Source organism: Triticum aestivum, chromosome 3B, assembly GCF_018294505.1.
Source record: "Triticum aestivum cultivar Chinese Spring chromosome 3B, IWGSC CS RefSeq v2.1, whole genome shotgun sequence".
NCBI lineage: Eukaryota > Viridiplantae > Streptophyta > Magnoliopsida > Poales > Poaceae > Triticum > Triticum aestivum.
This window is the reverse complement of record NC_057801.1, coordinates 200525715-200544819: the sequence shown is the minus strand read 5'-3', so window position 1 is coordinate 200544819 and position 19105 is coordinate 200525715. Positions and strand designations below refer to the sequence as shown.

General features: G+C 42.6%; 1 protein-coding gene across 1 annotated transcript; it reads right to left on the bottom strand.

Moving 5' to 3' along the window:
• Positions 1-14677: 14677 nt before the first annotated feature.
• LOC123065220 (abscisic acid receptor PYL9) lies at positions 14678-15879 on the bottom strand. Its single transcript, XM_044488562.1, has one exon. It carries the CDS (start codon positions 15800-15802, stop codon positions 15197-15199), a length of 606 nt encoding a protein of 201 aa, XP_044344497.1. The 5' UTR covers positions 15803-15879; the 3' UTR covers positions 14678-15196.
• Between the last annotated feature and the right edge of the window lie 3226 nt (positions 15880-19105).

The window sequence follows — 19105 nt, the reverse complement described above, 5'->3', positions numbered from 1 at the left end:
GAGTGATGATCTTAGTGGGAGGAAAATACTTAGAGATAAAAGCATCTTTGCACTTGTTCCAAGAATCAATACTATTTTTAGGCAAAGACGAAAACCAAACTTTAGCACGATCTCTAAGTGAAAACGGAAATAACTTCAATTTGACAATATTGTTATCCGTATCTTTCTTCTTTTGCATATCACACAAATCAACAAAATTGTTTAGATGAGTAGCGGCATCTTCACTAGGAAGGCCGGCGAATTGATTTCACAAGACTCATCATTACTAAGAGGAGCAATCGGAGTACTAAGGAAATCATTATTATTGGTATTCGAGAAGTCACACAATTTGGTATTATCTTGCGCCATGGCAACAAGTAATCCAACACACAAGCAAACAGAAAGGCAACGGGAAAAGGCAAACGGGAAAGAGAGGAGGAGATTGGGAAAGATAGGGCGAATAAAACGGCAAGGGTGAAGTGGGGGAGAGGAAAACGAGAGGCAAATGGCAAATAATGTAATGCAAGAGATAGGGATTGCGATGGGTACTTGGTATTGTTGACTTGCTTGCGTGAGCCTCCCCGACAACAGCGCCAGAAATTCTTCTTGCTACCTCTTGAGCACTGCATTGGATTTCCCCGAAGAGGAGAGGATGATGCAGCAAAGTAGCGTAAGTATTTCCCTCGGTTTTTGAGAACCAAGGTATCAATCCAGTAGGAGACCACGCACAAGTCCCTCGTACCTACACAAAACGATAGCTCCTCACAACCAACGCGATTAGGGGTTGTCAATCCCTTCACGGTCACTTACGAGAGTGAGATCTGATAGAGAAGATAAATAATATTTTTGGTTATTTTGATAGATAGATGCAAAGTGAAAAAGTAAAAGGCAAAGTAAAAAGCAAAGCAAGTAATAAAGCGATAGAGATTGATATGGTGAGAATAGACCCAGGGCCATAGGTTTCACTAGTGGCTTCTCTCAAGAGCATAAGTATTCTACGGTGGGTGAACAAATTATTGTTAATCAATTGACAGAATTGAGCATAGTTATGAGTATATCTAGGTATGATCATGTATATAGGCATCACGTCCGAGACAAGTAGATCAAAACGATTCTGCATCTACTACTATTACTCCACTCATCGACTGCTATCCAACATGCATCTAGAGTATTAAGTTAAAACAGAGTAACGCCTTAAGCAAGATGACATGATGTAGAGGGATAAATTCATGCAATATGATAAAAAAAACCATCTTGTTATCCTCGATGGCAACAATACAATATGTGCCTTGCTGCCCCTTCTGTCATGGGGAAAGGACACCGCAAGATTGAACCCAAAGCTAAGCACTTCTCCCATTGCAAGAACTACCAATCTAGTTGGCCAAACCAAATGGATAATTCGAAGAGACTTGCAAAGATAACTCAATCATACATAAAAGAATTTAGAGAAGATTCAAATATTGTTCATAGATAAGTTGGATTATAAACCCACAATTCATCGGTCTCAACAAACACACCGCAAAAAGAAGAAGATTACATCGAATAGATCTCCACGAGAGAGGGGGAGAACATTGTATTGAGATCCAAAAAGAGAGAAGAAGCCATCTAGCTACTAGCTATGGACCCGAAGGTCTGAAGTAAACTACTCACACTTCATCGGAGGGGCTATGGTGTTGATGTAGAAGCCCTCCATGGTGGATGCCCCCTCCAGCGGAGCTCCGGAACAGGCCCCAAGATGGGATCTCATGGATACAGATGGTTGCGGCGGTGGAATTAGGTTTTTGGCTCCTGTTCTGATCGTTTGGGGATATATAGGTATATATAGGAGGAAGGAGTACGTCGGTGGAGCAACAGGGGGGCCACGAGGTAGGGGGCGCGCCCTAGGGGGGCGCCCCCACCCTCGTGACCGCCTCTGTTACGTCTTGGAGTAGGGTCCAAGTCTCCTGGATCATGTTCGGTGAGAAAATCACGTTCCCGAAGGTTTCATTCGTTTGGACTCCATTTGATATTCCGTTTCTTCGAAACACTGAAATAGGCAAAAAACAACAATTTTTGGCTGGGCCTCCGGTTAATAGGTTAGTCCCAAAAGTAATATAAAAGTGGAAAATAAAGCCCAATATAGCCCAAAACAGTAGATAAAGTAGCATGGAGCAATCAAAAATTATAGATACGTTGGAGACGTATCAGGCATCCCCAAGCTTAATTCCTGCTCGTCCTCGAGTAGGTAAATGATAAAAAAGAATTTTTGATGCGGAGTGATACTTTGGCATAATTTCAATGTAAATCTTCTTAATTGTGGCATGAATATTCAGATCCGAAAGATTCAAGACAAAAGTTCATATTGACACAAAAATAATAATACTTCAAGCATACTAATCAAAGCAATCATGTCTTCTCAAAATAGCATGGCAAAAGAAAGTTCATCCCTACAAAATCATATAGTTAGGCTATGCTTCATTTTCGTCACACAAAGATGTTCCCAACTTCTATACCCCCGATGAAAAGCCAAGCAATTGTTTCATACTTAAATAATCTCAAACTTTTTCAACCTTCACGCAATACATGAGCGTGAGCCATGGATATAGCACTATGGGTGGAATAGAATATGATGATGGGGATTGTGTGGAGAAGACAAAAAAAGGAGAAACTCTCACATTAACGAGGATAATCAACGGGCTATGGAGATGCCCATCAATTGATGTCAACATGAGGAGTAGGGATTGTCATGCAACGGATGCACTAGAGCTATGGATGCTCAACAAAAGAAAACTAGTGGGTGTGCATCCAACTCGCTTGCTCACGAAGACCTAGGGCATTTGAGGAAGCCCATCGTAGGAATATACAAGCCAAGTTCTATAATGAAAAATTCCCACTAGTATAAAAAGACAACTTATGAGACTCACTATATGAAGAACAAGGTGCTACTTTGAAGCACAATATATGAGACTCACTACATGAAGAACAAGGTGCTACTTTGAAGCACAAGTGTGGAAAAGAGATAGTAGCATTGCCCTTTTTATTTTCTTTTTTCTTTCTTTTGGGCCTTTCTCTTTTTTTTATTTGAGCAATGCTCTAATAATGATGATCATCACAATTCTATTGATTACAACATAAGGATTACAACTCGAAACTTAGAACAAGATATGACTCTATATGAATGCCTCCGAAGGTGTACCGGGATGGTGCAATGAATCAAGAGTGACATGTATGAAAAATAATGCATCGTGGCTTTGCCACAAATACGATGTCAACTACATGATCATGCAATGGAAATATGACAAAAGTAATGTATGTCATGATGATGATGGTGGAAGTTGCATGGCAATATATCTCGGAATGGCTATGGAAATGCCATGATAGGTAGGTATGGTGTCTGTTTTGAGGAAGATATAAGGAGGTTTATGTGTGATAGAGTGTATCGTATTACGGGGTTTGGATGCACCGACGAAGTTTGCACCAACTCTCAAGGTGAGAAAGGGCAATGCACGGTACCGAAGAGGCTAGCAAAGGCGGAAAGGTGAGAGTGCATATAATCCATGGACTCAACATTAGTCAAAAGAACTCATATACTTATTGCAAAAATTTAGAAGTCATCAAAAATCAAGTACTACGCGCATGCTCCTAGGGGGATAGATTGGTAGGAAAAGACCATCGCTCGTCCCCGACCGCCACTCATAAGGATGCACAAGCCAGGTACACTTCATGTTTCAAATTTGTTACACAACTTTAACCATACGTGCATGCTATGGGACTTGCAAACTTCAACACAAGCATTTCTCAAATTCACAATTACTCAAATAGAACGACTTTGATAATATTACCTCCATATCTCAAAACAATTATCAAGCATCAAACTTATCTTAGTATTCAATTCACTCAAAAGAAAGTTTCACATATCTTGAATACCAAGTATATTAACATTAAGCAAATTACCATGCTATTAACGACTCTCAAAATAATCTAAGTGAAGCATGAGAGATCAATATTTTCTTTAAAAAAAATCCACCACCGTGCTCTAAAAGATCTAAGTGAAGTACTAGAGCAAAAATTATCATGCTCAAAAAAATATAAGTGAAGCACAATGAGCAAAACTATCAAGCTCAAAAAATATAAGTGAAGCACATAGAGTATTCTAACAAATTCCGGTTCATGTATGGCTCTCTCAAAAGGTGTGTACAGTAAGGATGATTGTGGTAAACTAACAAGCAAAGACGCAAATAATACAAGACGCTCCAAGCAAAACACATATCATGTGGTGAATAAAAATATAGCTCCAAGTAAATTACCGATGGAAGTGGACGAAAGAGGGGATGCCTTCCGGGGCATCCCCAAGCTTTGACTTTTTGGTGTCCTTGTATTATCTTGGGGGTGCCATGGGCATCCCCAAGCTTAGGCTCTTGCCACTCCTTGTTCCATAATCCATCAAAAGAATTCACCCAAAACTTGAAAACTTCACAACACAAAACTCAACAGAAATCTCGTGAGCTCCGTTAGAGAAAGAAAACAAAGAACTACTTAAGGTACTGTAATGAACTCATTCTTTATTTATATTGGTGTTAAACCTGCTATATTCCAACTTCTCTATGGATTATAAACTATTTTACTAGCCATAGATTCATCAAAATAAGCAAAACAACACCCGCAAAACAGAATCTGTCAAAAACAGAACAGTCTATAGTAATCTGTAACTAACGCAAACTTATGGAACTCTAAAAATTCTACCAAAATAGGAAGTCCTGGAAAATTTGTCTATTGATCATCATCAAAAAGAATCAATGCAAAATCACATTTCTGTGATTTAACAAAATTATATTCGTGCGTGCAAAGTTTCTGTTTTTCAGCAGAATCAAATCAACTATCATCGTAGGCTATCCTATAGGTTCTACTTGGCACAAACACTAATTAAAACATAAAACCACATCCAAACAGAGGCTAGATGGATTATTTATTCCTAAACAGAAGCAAAAACAAAATTGGGTTGCCTCCCAACAAGTGCTATCGTTTAACGCCCCTAGCTAGGCATAAAAGCAAGGGTAGATCTAGGTATTGCCATCTTTGGTAGGCAATCCATAAGTGGCTCTCATGATAGATTCATATGGTAATTTTATTTTCTTTCTAGGGAAGTGTCACATGCCCTTTTTTAAGGGAAATTGGAATCTAATATTCCCTTCCTTCATATCAATAATTGCACCAGTCGTTCTAAGGAAAGGTCTACTAAGAATAGTAGGACATGAAGGATTGCAATCTATATCAAGAACGATAAAATCTACGGGCACATAATTCCTATTTGCAACAATAAGAACATCATTAATTCTTCCCATAGGATTTTTAATAGTGGAATCCGCAAGATGCAAGTTTAGAGAGCAATCATCAAAGTCACGGAAATCTAGCACGGATTGCAACAAGGAAATACAAACAATTAAAGAACAATTTTCATAATTAAATTCCTTGAGATCCAAAATAGTGGGTTTAGCAACATCTAGGTTTTTATTTCTTTCAATCCCACTTTTATCAAATTCATCATCAGGATCTAGAAACTCCGCCTTAGAACGCCTTCTAGGTAAAGGAAGATCATATTCAGTTTCATCAAGATTCATATTGAAAAACAAAGATTTAATGGGGGACACATCAATAACTTTTAGATCTTCATCTTGATTTTCATAGGAATTGGAAGAACACGCTTTAATAAAGGCATCTTTAGAAGCACGCATCCTAGCGGTTCTTTCTTTGCATTCATCAATGGAAATTCTCATGGATTTGAGAGACTCATTGATATCATGCTTAGGAGGAATAGATCTAAGCTTTAAAGAATCAATTTGAAGAGAAATTCTATCAACGTTCCTAGCCAAATCATCAACTTTAAGCAATTTCTCTTCAAGCAAAGCATTAAAATTCTTTTGTGAATTCATAAACTCTTTCACACTATTCTCAAATTCAGAGAGCATCTTATTAAAATTCCCATAAGAGTTGTTGTAGGAATTTTGATAATTATTAGAAGGATTACTAGGATAAGGCCTAGGATTAAAATTCCCCCTATACGCGTTGTTTGCAAAACTATTCCTACCAACAAAATTCACATCCATAGATTCATTATTATTCTCAAGCAAAGTAGACAAAGGCATATCATTGGGATCAATAGGAGTATTTTTAGGAGCAAACATCTTCATAAGTTCATCCATCTTTTCACTCAAAACATTGATTTCTTCTATAGCATGTACTTTTTTACTAGAAGATCTTTCGGTGTGCCATTGAGAATAATTAGCCATAATATTATCAAGCAATTTTGTAGCATCTCCTAACGTAATTTCCATAAACGTGTCTCCTGTGGCCGAATCTAAAAGATTTCTAGAAGCAAAATTCAATCCGGCATAAAAATGTTGTATGATCATCCATAAATTCAAACCATGAGTAGGGCAATTGTGAAGCATCAATTTCATTCTTTCCCAAGATTGGGCAACATGCTCATGATCAAGTTGTTTAAAATTCATAATATCATTCCTAAGAGTGATGATCTTAGAGGGAGGAAAATACTTAGAGATAAAAGCATCTCTGCACTTGTTCCAAGAATCAATACTATTTTTAGGCAAAGACGAAAACCAAACTTTAGCACGATCTCTAAGTGAAAATGGAAATAACTTCAATTTGACAATATTGTTATCCGTATCTTTCTTCTTTTGCATATCACACAAATCAACAAAATTGTTTAGATGAGTAGCGGCATCTTGACTAGGAAGGCCGGTGAATTGATCTTTCATAACAAGATTCAGCAAAGCGGTATTGATTTCACAAGACTCATCATTATTAAGAGGAGCAATCGGAGTACTAAGGAAATCATTATTATTGGTATTCGAGAAGTCACACAATTTTGTATTATCTTGCGCCATGGCAACAAGTAATTCAACACACAAGCAAACAGAAAGGCAACGGGAAAAGGCAAACGGGAAAGAGAGGAGGAGATTGGGAAAGAGAGGGCGAATAAAACGGCAAGGGTGAAGTGGGTGAGAGGAAAACGAGAGGCAAATGGCAAATAATGTAAAGCGAGAGATAGGGATTGCGATGGTTACTTGGTATTGTTGACTTGCTTGCGTGAGCCTCTCCGGCAACGGCGCCAGAAATTCTTCTTGCTACCTCTTGAGCACTGCGTTGGATTTCCTCGAAGAGGAGAGGATGATGCAGCAAAGTAGCGTAAGTATTTCCCTCAGTTTTTGAGAACCAAGGTATCAATCCAGTAGGAGACCACGCACAAGTCCCTCGTACCTACACAAAACGATAGCTCCTCGCAACCAACACGATTAGGAGTTGTCAATCCCTTCACGGTCACTAACGAGACTGAGATCTGATAGAGATGATAAATAGTATTTTTGGTATTTTTGATAGATAGATGCAAAGTGAAAATGTAAAAGGCAAAGTAAAAAAGCAAAGCAAGTAATAAAGCGGTAGAGATTGATATGATGAGAATAGACCCGGGGGCCATAGGTTTCACTAGTGGCTTCTCTCAAGAGCATAAGTATTCTACGGTGGGTGAACAAATTACTGTTGAGCAATTGACAGAATTGAGCATAGTTATGAGTATATCTAGGTATGATCATGTATATAGGCATCACGTCCGAGACAAGTAGATAGAAACGATTCTGCATCTACTACTATTACTCCACTCATCGACCGCTATCCAGCATGCATCTAGAGTATTAAGTTAAAAACAGAGTAACGCCTTAAGCAAGATGACATGATGTAGAGGGATAAATTCATGCAATATGATAAAAAAACCATCTTGTTATCCTCGATGGCAACAATACAATACGTGCCTTGCTGCCCCTTCTGTCACTGGGAAAGGACACCGCAAGATTGAACCCAAAGCTAAGCACTTCTCCCATTGCAAGAACTACCAATCTAGTTGGCCAAACCAAACGGATAATTCGAAGAGACTTGCAAAGATAACTCAATCATACATAAAAGAATTCAGAGAAGATTCAAATATTGTTCATAGATAAGCTGGATCATAAACCCACAATTCATCGGTCTCAACAAACACACTGCAAAAATAAGAAGATTACATCGAATAGATCTCCACGAGAGAGGGGGAGAACATTGTATTGAGATCCAAAAAGAGAGAAGAAGCCATCTAGCTACTAGCTATGGACCCGAAGGTCTGAAGTAAACTACTCACACTTCATCGGAGGGGCTATGGTGTTGATGTAGAAGCCCTCTGTGGTGGATGCCCCCTCCGGCGGAGCTCCGGAACAGGCCCCAAGATGGGATCTCGTGGATACAGAAGGTTGTGGCGGTGGAATTAGGTTTTTGGCTCCTGTTCTGATCGTTTGGGGATACGTAGGTATATATAGGAGGAAGGAGTACGTCGGTGGAGCAACAGGGGGCCACGAGGCTGGGGGGCGCACCCTGGGGGGCACCCCCCACCCTCGTGACCGCCTCTGTTACGTCTTGGATTAGGGTCAAAGTCTCCTAGATCATGTTCGGTGAGAAAATCACATTCCCGGAGGTTTCATTCTGTTTGGACTCCGTTTGATATTCCTCGAAACACTGAAATAGGCAAAAAACAGCAATTCTGGGCTGGGCCTCCGGTTAATAGGTTAGTCCCAAAAATAATATAAAAGTGGAAAATAAGGCCCAATATAGTCCAAAACAGTAGATAAAGTAGCATGGAGCAATCAAAAATTATAGATACGTTGGAGACGTATCAGAGAGCGGTAGTACCGCTTCGGCTTCACTACCGCCTCGTGGCTTCATGCCATTGCACTGCTTTTGGGTTACTACCACCCGAGCGGTAGTATCGCTTTGTGGAGCGGTATTATCGCTCTGTGCGGGCTGGGAGCAAGGTAACGATTGGATTTTTTTCCTTCCTATTAAAGGGGGTCTTCTTCCCCCTTGGACCTAAACCTTTAAGCTCATGTTCTTTCCCCATTGTTGACCTTCTTCGAGCTTTCTATCTCTCAATCCCTCGATGAATTCTTGCTAGTTTTGGTGGGGGGAGAGAGAGGAGATCTAGATCCACATTTCCACCAATCACTTTCTCCTCTATGTGAGGGGAACCCCTTGGATCTAGATCTTGGAGTTCTTGGTGTTCTCCTTCTTGTTCTTCCTCTCGTTTTCCTCCATAGCTTTTGTTGCTCTGGTGGAATTTGAGAGTGGGGGACTTGGGCACTCTATGTGCCCTTGCCATTGCATTTGGTGCATAGATTTGAGTTCTCCACGGTGATACGTGGAAGTGAAGTTAAGAAGCTTATTACTCTTGGGTGCTTGGTACCCTAGAGCTTGTTCCTCTTGGGTGCTCTGGTGCACTAGACGGTTGGTGTGTTCTGAGCTCAAGCATTGTGGTGTAAAGCTCCGGGCAAGCGTCGGGGTCTCCAATTAGGTTGTGGAGATCGCCCCGAGAAATTTGTCGGGTTTCGGTGACCGCCCCCAAGGCTTGCTAAAGTGTACAGGTTCGGTGACCGCCCTCAAGGGTTGCCAAATATACGGGTTCGGTGACCGCGCCTCAACGGTCCCTTAGTGGAATCATGGCATCCTGCATTGTGTGAGGGTGTGAGGCGATTACGGTGGCCCTAGTGGCTTCTTGGGGAGCCTTATCCTCCACACCGCTCCAAACGGAGATTAGCATCCGCAAGTGTGAACTTCGGGATACATCGTCGTCTCCGCGTGCCTCGGTTATCTCTTACCCGAGCCCTTTACTTATTCACTTTACTTTGTGATAGCCATAGTGTTTCATGTTATATATCTTGCTATCACTTAGTTGTTTATCTTGCTTAGCATAAGTTGTTGGTGCACATAGGTGAGGCTAGTCGATTTAGGTTTTGTGCTTGACAAATTAAATGCTAGTTTTGTTCTGCATTTGTTCAAGCCTAAACCATATTTATTTTAAAGCGCATATTCACCCCCCCCCCTCTAGGCGACATCCACGATCTTTCACTTAGGTCATCCAGGGAAATTTTCTACTCTCCTACATAACTCGGCACTTGGAGGCCCAACCAATTCTACAAGCATAAAATTGCATAGTAGACATCAGGCCATTTCAAAACGTCAAGATACAAATGTGCTCTCAAATGGAGTCTTCTGACCTACCCAGAGACGCTCCGTTGAAAATGGTCTAGTTTTGTACATCATTGAAATGAACCCAATATTGAAGGAAGATGGGCATGCCCATGGTAGGAATCCATGCCAGGTTTGAATGATTTTCGACACCGTATGCAAGGTGCGATATGTCCAGCCATTTATCGACCTTTTTTCACTGGAAAAACTCTAGAAAATTCAAAACTTACTGAAAACCCAAACAACTTGGCATGGTGCCTTTAATTGGTCATATGAGGCCACGGAAAAAAAAGTAGAGCAATTTCAAGGAAGTCGAGAAAAGATGCGCTCTCAGATGGAGCCTTGTGACCTACCCGAACATCCTTTGTTTAGCATGGTCTATTTTTGGACACCCTTGAAATGACCTCAATATTTGTAATCAAGTGGGTATGCCCATAGTAGGCATCCATGTAAGGTTTGAATGATTTTTGACACCATATGTAAGTTGTGACACGTCCGGCTATTTATCAGCCATTTTCACCGGAAAAACTCCAGAAAATGCAAAAAATGTCGAAAACCCAGACAACATGGCATGGTGCCTAGAATTTGTCATATGAGTCCACCAAAAAAAAATTGGAGCCATTTCAACGATGTCAAGAAACAACGTGCTCTCAGACGGAACCTTCTAGCATACCCAAACACCCTCCGTTCAACATGGTCTATTTTTGGACATTCTTGAAGTGAATCCAACTTTTGTAAGAAGGTGGGCATGCCCATTGTAGGCATTCATGTCAGGTTTGAATAATTTCTGACACTGTATGCAAGTTACGACACGTCCGGCCATTTATCAACATTTTCTCACTAGGAAAACAACAGAAAATGCAAATTTTGCCGAGAACAAAAAAAACTTGCCATTGTGCCTTGAATTGGTCATACAAGGCCATGAAAAAAAGAGCCATTTGACGGATATCGAGAAATAACGTGCTCTCAAACAGAGCCTCCTGGCCTATCCAACTCTACGTTGAACATGTTGTTTTTGAACATTCTTGAAATGATCCCAAATTTTGCAAGCAGGTGGGCATGCCCATGATAGATATCAATGTCAAGTTTGAAAGAAAAAGGTATTTAAAATCATAATTTTAAAAGTAAATGTTTTTTACAGTATTTAATAAATATTTGGAGGAAAAAAGAATTTAAATCCATACTTTAAAACACTTAAATTGTTATTTCGCTATTCCAAAAAATATTTGTGATTTTTCAACAGGTTTCAAAAAGAATAATATGTAAAGTTCAAAAAGGTAAAAACGAATTAAAACAAGAGAAGAAAAACAAAAAAAGGAAAAAAAATGCTTAGGCCTTAGCCCAACTAGGCGACGACATTGCTCTCGACGGATGCCCGTTGGGTGCTCGCAGATTTGAAAAGGTTCACCATTTCTAAAACTATCCCCGTTTTCAAATTTTGTTCACAAATTTTCCATTTTTCAATACTTTCACAAATTCAAAAATGACTATGGAATTTCAAATAATGTTTGTGCTTTCATTTTTTCTGAAATTTCAAAAACATTCCTGTTTTCAAATCTATTCTATACAAATACAAAAAAAATTGGGTAAATTCAAAAAAATAGTTTCAAATTTTTGTTTGTTTGTTTCCTTTTTTAAGTCTAAATTTGGTATTGTTTTCAAAAAATGTGATTAAGAACTGCTCTTTTAAAAAATGTTTGTGTTTTGTCATTCTTTACAATTTTCAAAGACATGGACATTTTCTTTGATATTTATGTACAATTTATTCAAATAGGAATATACTTTTTGAACAAAATTTGAAAAAATGAACATTTTCTTAAATTCTGAACAAAAATTTAAAAGCACGAGCAGTTTTTTGGGAAATAAAGAAGAAATGTAAAATGGAAAAAGATCATGAATAAACAAAATACATATAGAACAAAGAAAAATACACACGTTAATTTTTTGGGAAAATGACAATCTGAATACTCATGAATCTTAAAAATAGTTCCTCGATTTGAAAAAAGTTCATGTGTTTTGGAAAAAAGTTCCATACAAACTGAAAAAGTTCATGGATTTGAAATAAGTTCACTAGCCTGGTAGCAAAAAACTAAAAAAAGTTCATGAAGTTTGAAAAAAGTGCACAAATTTTAAAAATATTGAAAAATTGGAGAAAAGTTCACGAATTTGGAAAAAGTTTTTCAGAAAATTCATGCATTTGAAAATATTAGAAAAAGAAAAAAGAAACAGGAAAAAGAAAAGGAATATAAAAACCCAAGTAAAAACCAAACAAAAAGCAGGCCAAAACAACCGAATAGAAAAGAAAAACCAGAGTCGTTCTTTTTAGTATTATATTTGACACACTACAAAAGATGAGAAAAGAAGAATTTAGACATAGGAGGTGAAGTATGCCAGGTGGTTAACATGTCTGGTTATGAACCGTGAGGTTAATTTTGAGTTCGAGTCTAACATAACGTGTTTACCTTTTGAAGGTTGCATAAAAAGAAAAGGTTGGGTCGAGCCAAGGTCAGAGGGGGTGTGTACAATGAAGAAATAAAAATAAAAAAAATGAATAAAACCAAAAAAAGGCCATACAAAACCAAAAAGAAGAAACTAGGTGGATCGGCTATGTACATCTACGTATAGCTCGTATGTACCACATACGAAGATGGGTATACCTTATGGTCAAATGATCATATTGCCCTTATACGGTTTGTGAGGGGGTGTACCGAAGCAAGGCTCGTAAGTTAGATGCTCCGGTGCAAAACTGCATACAAATTAAAGAGAAGAGTTATCTGACCTATGTGCTATTTCATGGCAAAACGGGGTCGTTTTTACAAGTTTACATTCCATCTCATCGCTAATAATTTCTTGGAAATATATGGCATTCAATCAGGGGGTTTTCTCCAAAAAAGAACGAGCGCGAGCGCGTGCCAGTTGATGACATGGTGTCCGATCTGGCAGTTGATCAGCGTTTTGTATCAAACCGTTACCGCATCAAGACTTAAGTGACCATTTTTCTTGCCTTTTCAAGTTTCTGTATGTATCTGTTATCGCCATGCAAGTTCATGTACTTATGGTGATATTAACATCTTCATTATGTAAAAGACATGCTCGGTATTAGTTCCACAATGAAGTAATCGAATATGACCCAGCCTATCCAAGAGACCTACCAATATTACCCGGTCAGATGATTTAGCATAAAATATTGCACTACAAAATGAAGACTACAAGCCTCTTCTGAATACAAGAAGTTTGTTACTCCCTCCAATCTGAATTAATTTATGCGGCCTCTATACAATGTAAGTAAGGTATTGTATAGAGGTTGCGATAATTAATTTGAATCAGAGGGAGTATACCTTCTTACCTGGTTCCGCTATCAAAAGAATTCATTCACGAATGCGTGACATATACCATTAACCATGTTTCAGTTTTCGTAAAACTGCTCTCCCTCACCTTCACAAGATTTCGTACAACTACTGAAGCTTGTATGCAAGAAGGGCAGGTAACTGAAGATTGGTTTTTTTAATTATGTCCTTTGTAGTTTTCCGTAGAGTCAGAACTGCGTTGTCTGGTCGCAGGTGACTGAGTTTTGGCGCGACGCTTCATATACTTCCACACGCCCCCTATAGTGTGGGCCGAGTCGACGATCGTCTATGGCAAAGTTGGTGTCGTTTGCTCAAGGTTTAGGGATGGCGATGACGCCTTCTTGGGGAAGAGTTATGACAATGACGCATGTGTGTTGTCTTAAGAGGCTCTCTTTGGAGTGGTGGTGGGGGGGGGGGGGGGTTCCATGTGTGTGCCGCTCAGTGGTTCATGATGGTTTTCACCCGGTTTTCATAATTAACCAAGCTCAGGTTTTTTTCCAGTTTTCTCTAATTAACCGGGCAACTCTTTTCTTCCTAATGAATGCAGAAATCCTGCCATTTCAAAACAAAATAAATAATAGTAATACCCACACTGTTTGGCCCTCATCAATGAAGGGCAAGGCAGCCACACCCGAGGTAGAGTGAAGCGGAGTGGCCCGGGCACCTGTTGAGGGCAGCCACGTCAGATGTAGAGCTAGGTGGCCAAGATACGACGTGAGCAACCAGACGCGGGGCAACGTGGGCACTGCATCGAGGGCGGCAACAGAGGCGCCACAAGCAACATGGACGTCGCGTCAATGGTAGTGTGGTCACCGGAGCTTAGTGTTGGGTGGGGGAGGAAGGTGCATCGGCGTGTTTGTGTGAGGGAGATCGTGGCTACGGACTATCAGGAGAGGCAAGACGTGCGCGGGGCAGTTTGTTGGTGATGATGGTTCTGATTGGCAGAACATTGAATCTTAACCTTTGATTGGGTTGGCGGACCGCCCAAGCAAGAAGGATCAGACCGTAGGGTGTTGGTTGTCTTGTGTGCACTAAGTTTGGTGGCTTTAAAAGAATTGTAAGTCATGTCTTTATAAGTAAAGTAGAGATAAGTACACCCCCCCCCCCCCCCCCCAAAAAAAAGTAGAGATAAATAGAGATAGGATTCGCTCATATGTCAGACAATAAGCTATTACAAAACAACGTTGCTACATCTCAGTCGATACTGTATTCGTGAAATCTTACATCAAGATATGTCAAAAATAGGTTTTTCTTTTCTTACATGTTATGTCACTTGACTGAGACTTGGTGTCGACTAACACCTGGCAACACCCGAAAACAGTCTTGACTTTATTGTATCCGTTTTGATAACGAGAATACATGTGAGAAATATCGAGCAAAACTCTCATGTTGAACGAAATTGAAAAGTAAAGAGGATAAAGCAAAGACACGAAGTCTTCGAATTTAGGTGAGCCTGAATTCTTTTAGCAATTAACTCCAACTTGCACTAGGGTTGCTCTTTCTTGTGACCTTGGCAACTAATACTTTTTACTTTTTAAAATGCCGAACCAAAGCGCTATCTTAAAAGTATGAGTACCAACTACCCAATATTGAAGAGAGATTGGCAAAAACAAAAAAGAGTGATAACATGATGACATTGCAAGATAACGATGGGATATATACATACAAAAACTAAAACGGAAAATAACACCAACTTGCACCCTCTTTCGATGTCATCACCCATCAGAACCGCAATAACATTAAATTCTCTCCTTTTTTTGGTGCAGAAAAGAAAACAGGAAAGCATCACAATGCATGCATTGCATGCAACCGGCCGGGACCGATGATCAGCTTTGCTCATCCGACGGCGGTGGGGAAGAGGTGGTGGTGGTGGTAGCGATGGCGGCGAGTTTCTGGAGGTTGAGCTTGACCACGGTGTCGGTGAACATGCGGGTGTCCTCCTCGGTGTTGCCCTCCGGTACGTCGACGACGTAGGACTCGACAACGACGCAGTAGGACGGGCCTGAAGGCTGGTCCGTGAACTCGGTGACGGAGGTGACGGAGCGGTAGTTGCGGAGGCGGTGCTCGCCGCCGACGACGCGGAAGCTGAGGATGTGGCGGTCGTCGTCGAGGATCTCGAGGCGCTCGGTGCTGGTGGAGGCGGGGAGGCCGGAGACGACGGTGACCTCGCGGACGCTGCCCACGGTGGCGCCGTCGCCGGCGGCGAGAGCACAGGACTTGATGAAGTGCTTGTAGCGCTGCGGATTGGCGAAGCCGCGCACGATGTCCCACACGGCGGCGAGAGGCGCCTGCACGCGCTGTGTGACCAGCGATGTGCACGTCCCGCTGGCGCGCCCAGGGAATGTGTGGTGCTCCTCCACCACGCCCTCCACCTCCCTCCGCTCCGGCTCCGTCAACCCTTGACGGAGCGCGCTCTCCATGTGGGGCTCCATGCTCTTCCCTTCTCTCTCTCTCTCTCTCTCTCTCTCTCTCTCTCTCTCTCTCTCTCTCTCTCTCTCTCTCTCTCTCTCTCTCTCTCTCTCTCCTCTGGCTAGTGTGCAATTAACTAAGAGAAGGCCTACTTGTGTACCTTGCGGTTGATGTAGTATTTGCAGATTGGAGGCGTCTCACCTTTTATGGTTGGCCTCTAGCGTTGTTGCGGGCTTGATGGTGTCTTTCTTTTCCATTTTTGAGCTCCTATTCGTCCTACGAGAAATATTTTTTTCAAACTGAAAAACAAACGCGCAGCTACCCTATTCCTTTCGTCAGGGTACATTTTTTATACGGTATTTAATATCTATCTTTTACAACAATTGGATTTCACTGTTGACCATGGAATACATGTTTCTTTTCAATTATACAGAGAGAGAAATGCTTATATGGGGCAGCACTCCTCAAAATATGCATATTTTCCTGTAGCGGTGAGCTAATTTCCCAGACTTACGTCATGTTGGTCAACGCAATCAATCCCATCAAATGGCTCAATATCATCTCCGTGATAAATTAAGGGCAACGCTAACGTGAATCACCTATTAGACATCATCAAAAAAATTGCGGACACGGGATAAGATAACCGAAACTCACAAGAAAAGATCTCAAGCTTTCCTCCTCGTCCTGTCGGCGCCGGTCCGTCCCATCTCTTATGGCCTTTAGAGCATCTCCAGCCGCGCCCCCAGAACAGCCTCCTCAGGTGATTTTTTTACGCCGGCGCCGAAAAGACGGCCCAGTCGCGTCCCCAGGACGCCGAATTCCGCCGGCTCGGCCCGTTTTTGCGCCCGGCGATCACAGGCCGAACCCGGCGCACTGGGGGACGCTCGGGGGCTCTGGCGCAAGGAAAAAACATTCCTGGGGCCTCATTGGCAGGCGAAAAGTCAAGTCACCCGTCCAGATTCGCCTCCTACCCCCCGCGCTCGGTCGCCACCCTGCCGATCCCGGTGCCGTCCACCGCCCACCGCAGCTAGGTAGACCATCTCCCGCCGGGAAAAAGAAGGGGTTTCGCCGAGGCAGCCTCTTCGCCGCCGTCCGAGCAACTTTTCCGGCATTCCGGCCGCGCAGGGTCTGTACACCGGCGGGCTTGCGCCCACCTCGCCCGCAAGGTGTTCGGTGAATTGCCCGGCCCGGCAATGGACTCCGAAGATGAGGAGGCGAGCGTGGCGTTGCTGGAGGAGGAAGCTGAAGCCGACGTCCAGGAGCAGGAGCATCTCATGGTTCTCGCCACCCTCGCCGGCCTGCTCGCGAGCAGTGAAAAGCCGAGGCAGGTGGCTTGGCGCTTGGGCGGGTGAAAGCAAAGAACCGGCATCGTTTGGAAGGCTACTGCATGCTCTACTCGGACTACTTTGCCGACGCTTCATTGCATGGTGAGAAAACATTTCGGCGTCGTTATCGGATGAGCCGAAAGCTTTTCCTCAGGATTGTGAATTCCATCCGGGAGTTCGACAACTACTTCAAGTGCAAGATGGATTGTACCGGCACACTTGAATTTACCTTGGTCCAGAAGTGCACGACAGCTATGAGGATGCTTGCATACGGAGCTCCCGGTGATTCACTCGACGACTATGGGCGCATGGCCGAGTCCACCACCATTGAGTGTTTCTACAAGTTCTGCAGGGCAGTGGTGGCAGTGTTTGGACCGCAATACTTGCGAACACCCAATGAGGAAGACACTGCTCGGATCCTAGCACAGATTGAAGCAAGAGGATTTCCTGGGATGCTTGGAAGCATCGACTGCATGCATTGGAAATGGAAGAACTGTCCATTTGGTTGGCAGGGGTTGTACAAAGGCGCCTAAAGCGGTTGTAGTGTGGTACTTGAGGCAGTGGCCACACAGGACCTCTGGATTTGGCACTCTTTCTTTGGGATGTCAGGAACTCACAATGACATCAACGTCCTGCAATGCTCCCCAGTCTTTGTCAATCTTGTTGAAGGTCATTCTCCTCCAGTGAACTTCAAGGTCAATGGACGGCAGTACAACAAGGGGTACTATCTAGCTGATGGCATCTATCCGAGATGGTCGACATTTTGAAGACCATCTCAAACCCTATGCCAGGAGGCAAGAACGCCTGGTTTGCGAAGGTTCAGGAGGCTTGCAGGAAGGATGTCGAGCGGGCATTTGGTGTGCTCCAATCTTGATTTGCTGTTGTCCGATTCCCTGCTCTGACCTGGTCGAAAGATCAAATGTGGGATATCATGACTTGCTGTGTCATCTTGCACAACATGATCATTGAGAGTGAGCAGGAAGAGCAGTGTTTGACACTGAACCATATTACAAGCAGGGTCCTCTTGCCCAAGTTGATCACCAACTGCCGGCAAACTGGACTAACTACCTCAATATGCGTCAGGAGATCCGAGACCCATAGGTGCATCAAGAACTGCAACACGATCTGGTGGAGCACCTATGGAGGCTCAAGGGCGAGGCCGGGAATGACATGTGATGAAACTTGAGTTTTTATTTGTTAAACTATATAATTTGTATTGAACTATTTGTTGAACTATTTGATTTATATGATGAAAAACACCGAAACACGCCGAACCATGCCGAACTATGTGACGAACTAATTGATTTCTATTTGTATGCGAAAATTCACGCTGAAACACGCCGAACCGCGCCGAATATGGGCCGATTCACGCAAATATCGGGCCGCTTTTGGACATAATTGGGCCGCACACTGGGCCGAAATCGGCGCCTGGGGGCGACGGCTAGGTGCCGAACCGCCCCCAGCGCCAAGTTTATCGCCGGCTCACCCCCCGCCCCCCCCCCCCGGTCGCTCTTTTTCGGCGCCCTGGGGGGCCGAACGGCTGGAGATGCTCTTAGGCCAAGGAGGTGCAAAGGACCTCGGTCCCCCGTCGATAGGAGGGACCCCTTTCTCGTTTTTGTTAGGTTTAATGTCATCGTTGGCGCTGTGTGGCGGCAACGATGTACCTCAGTAGCAATAATGTCTCCCACTTTCTACTCCCGCCCCGATGGTGCATCTAGCATCGTCGGAGGGGCTGTGGAGGTGTGTCTCCCTCGGATCTCGCGGGATTCAGTCGATACTCTTTGGTCTGGGTCTGTTTGGATCTGTTCTTCGTTTGTCTTCATTTGAATGTTTACAGATTTGATCCTTCCGATCTACAACTTTCTTCATCGGCGATGGTTGTTGCTCTGGTGCGCTGGTTTACGGGGCCTTAGCATGATGACTTTCTGACTGTCTACTATAATAAGGTTTGCCTGGCTCCAGCAAGGAAGGGGCGATAATGGCGGCGTGCCTTCGGCACAC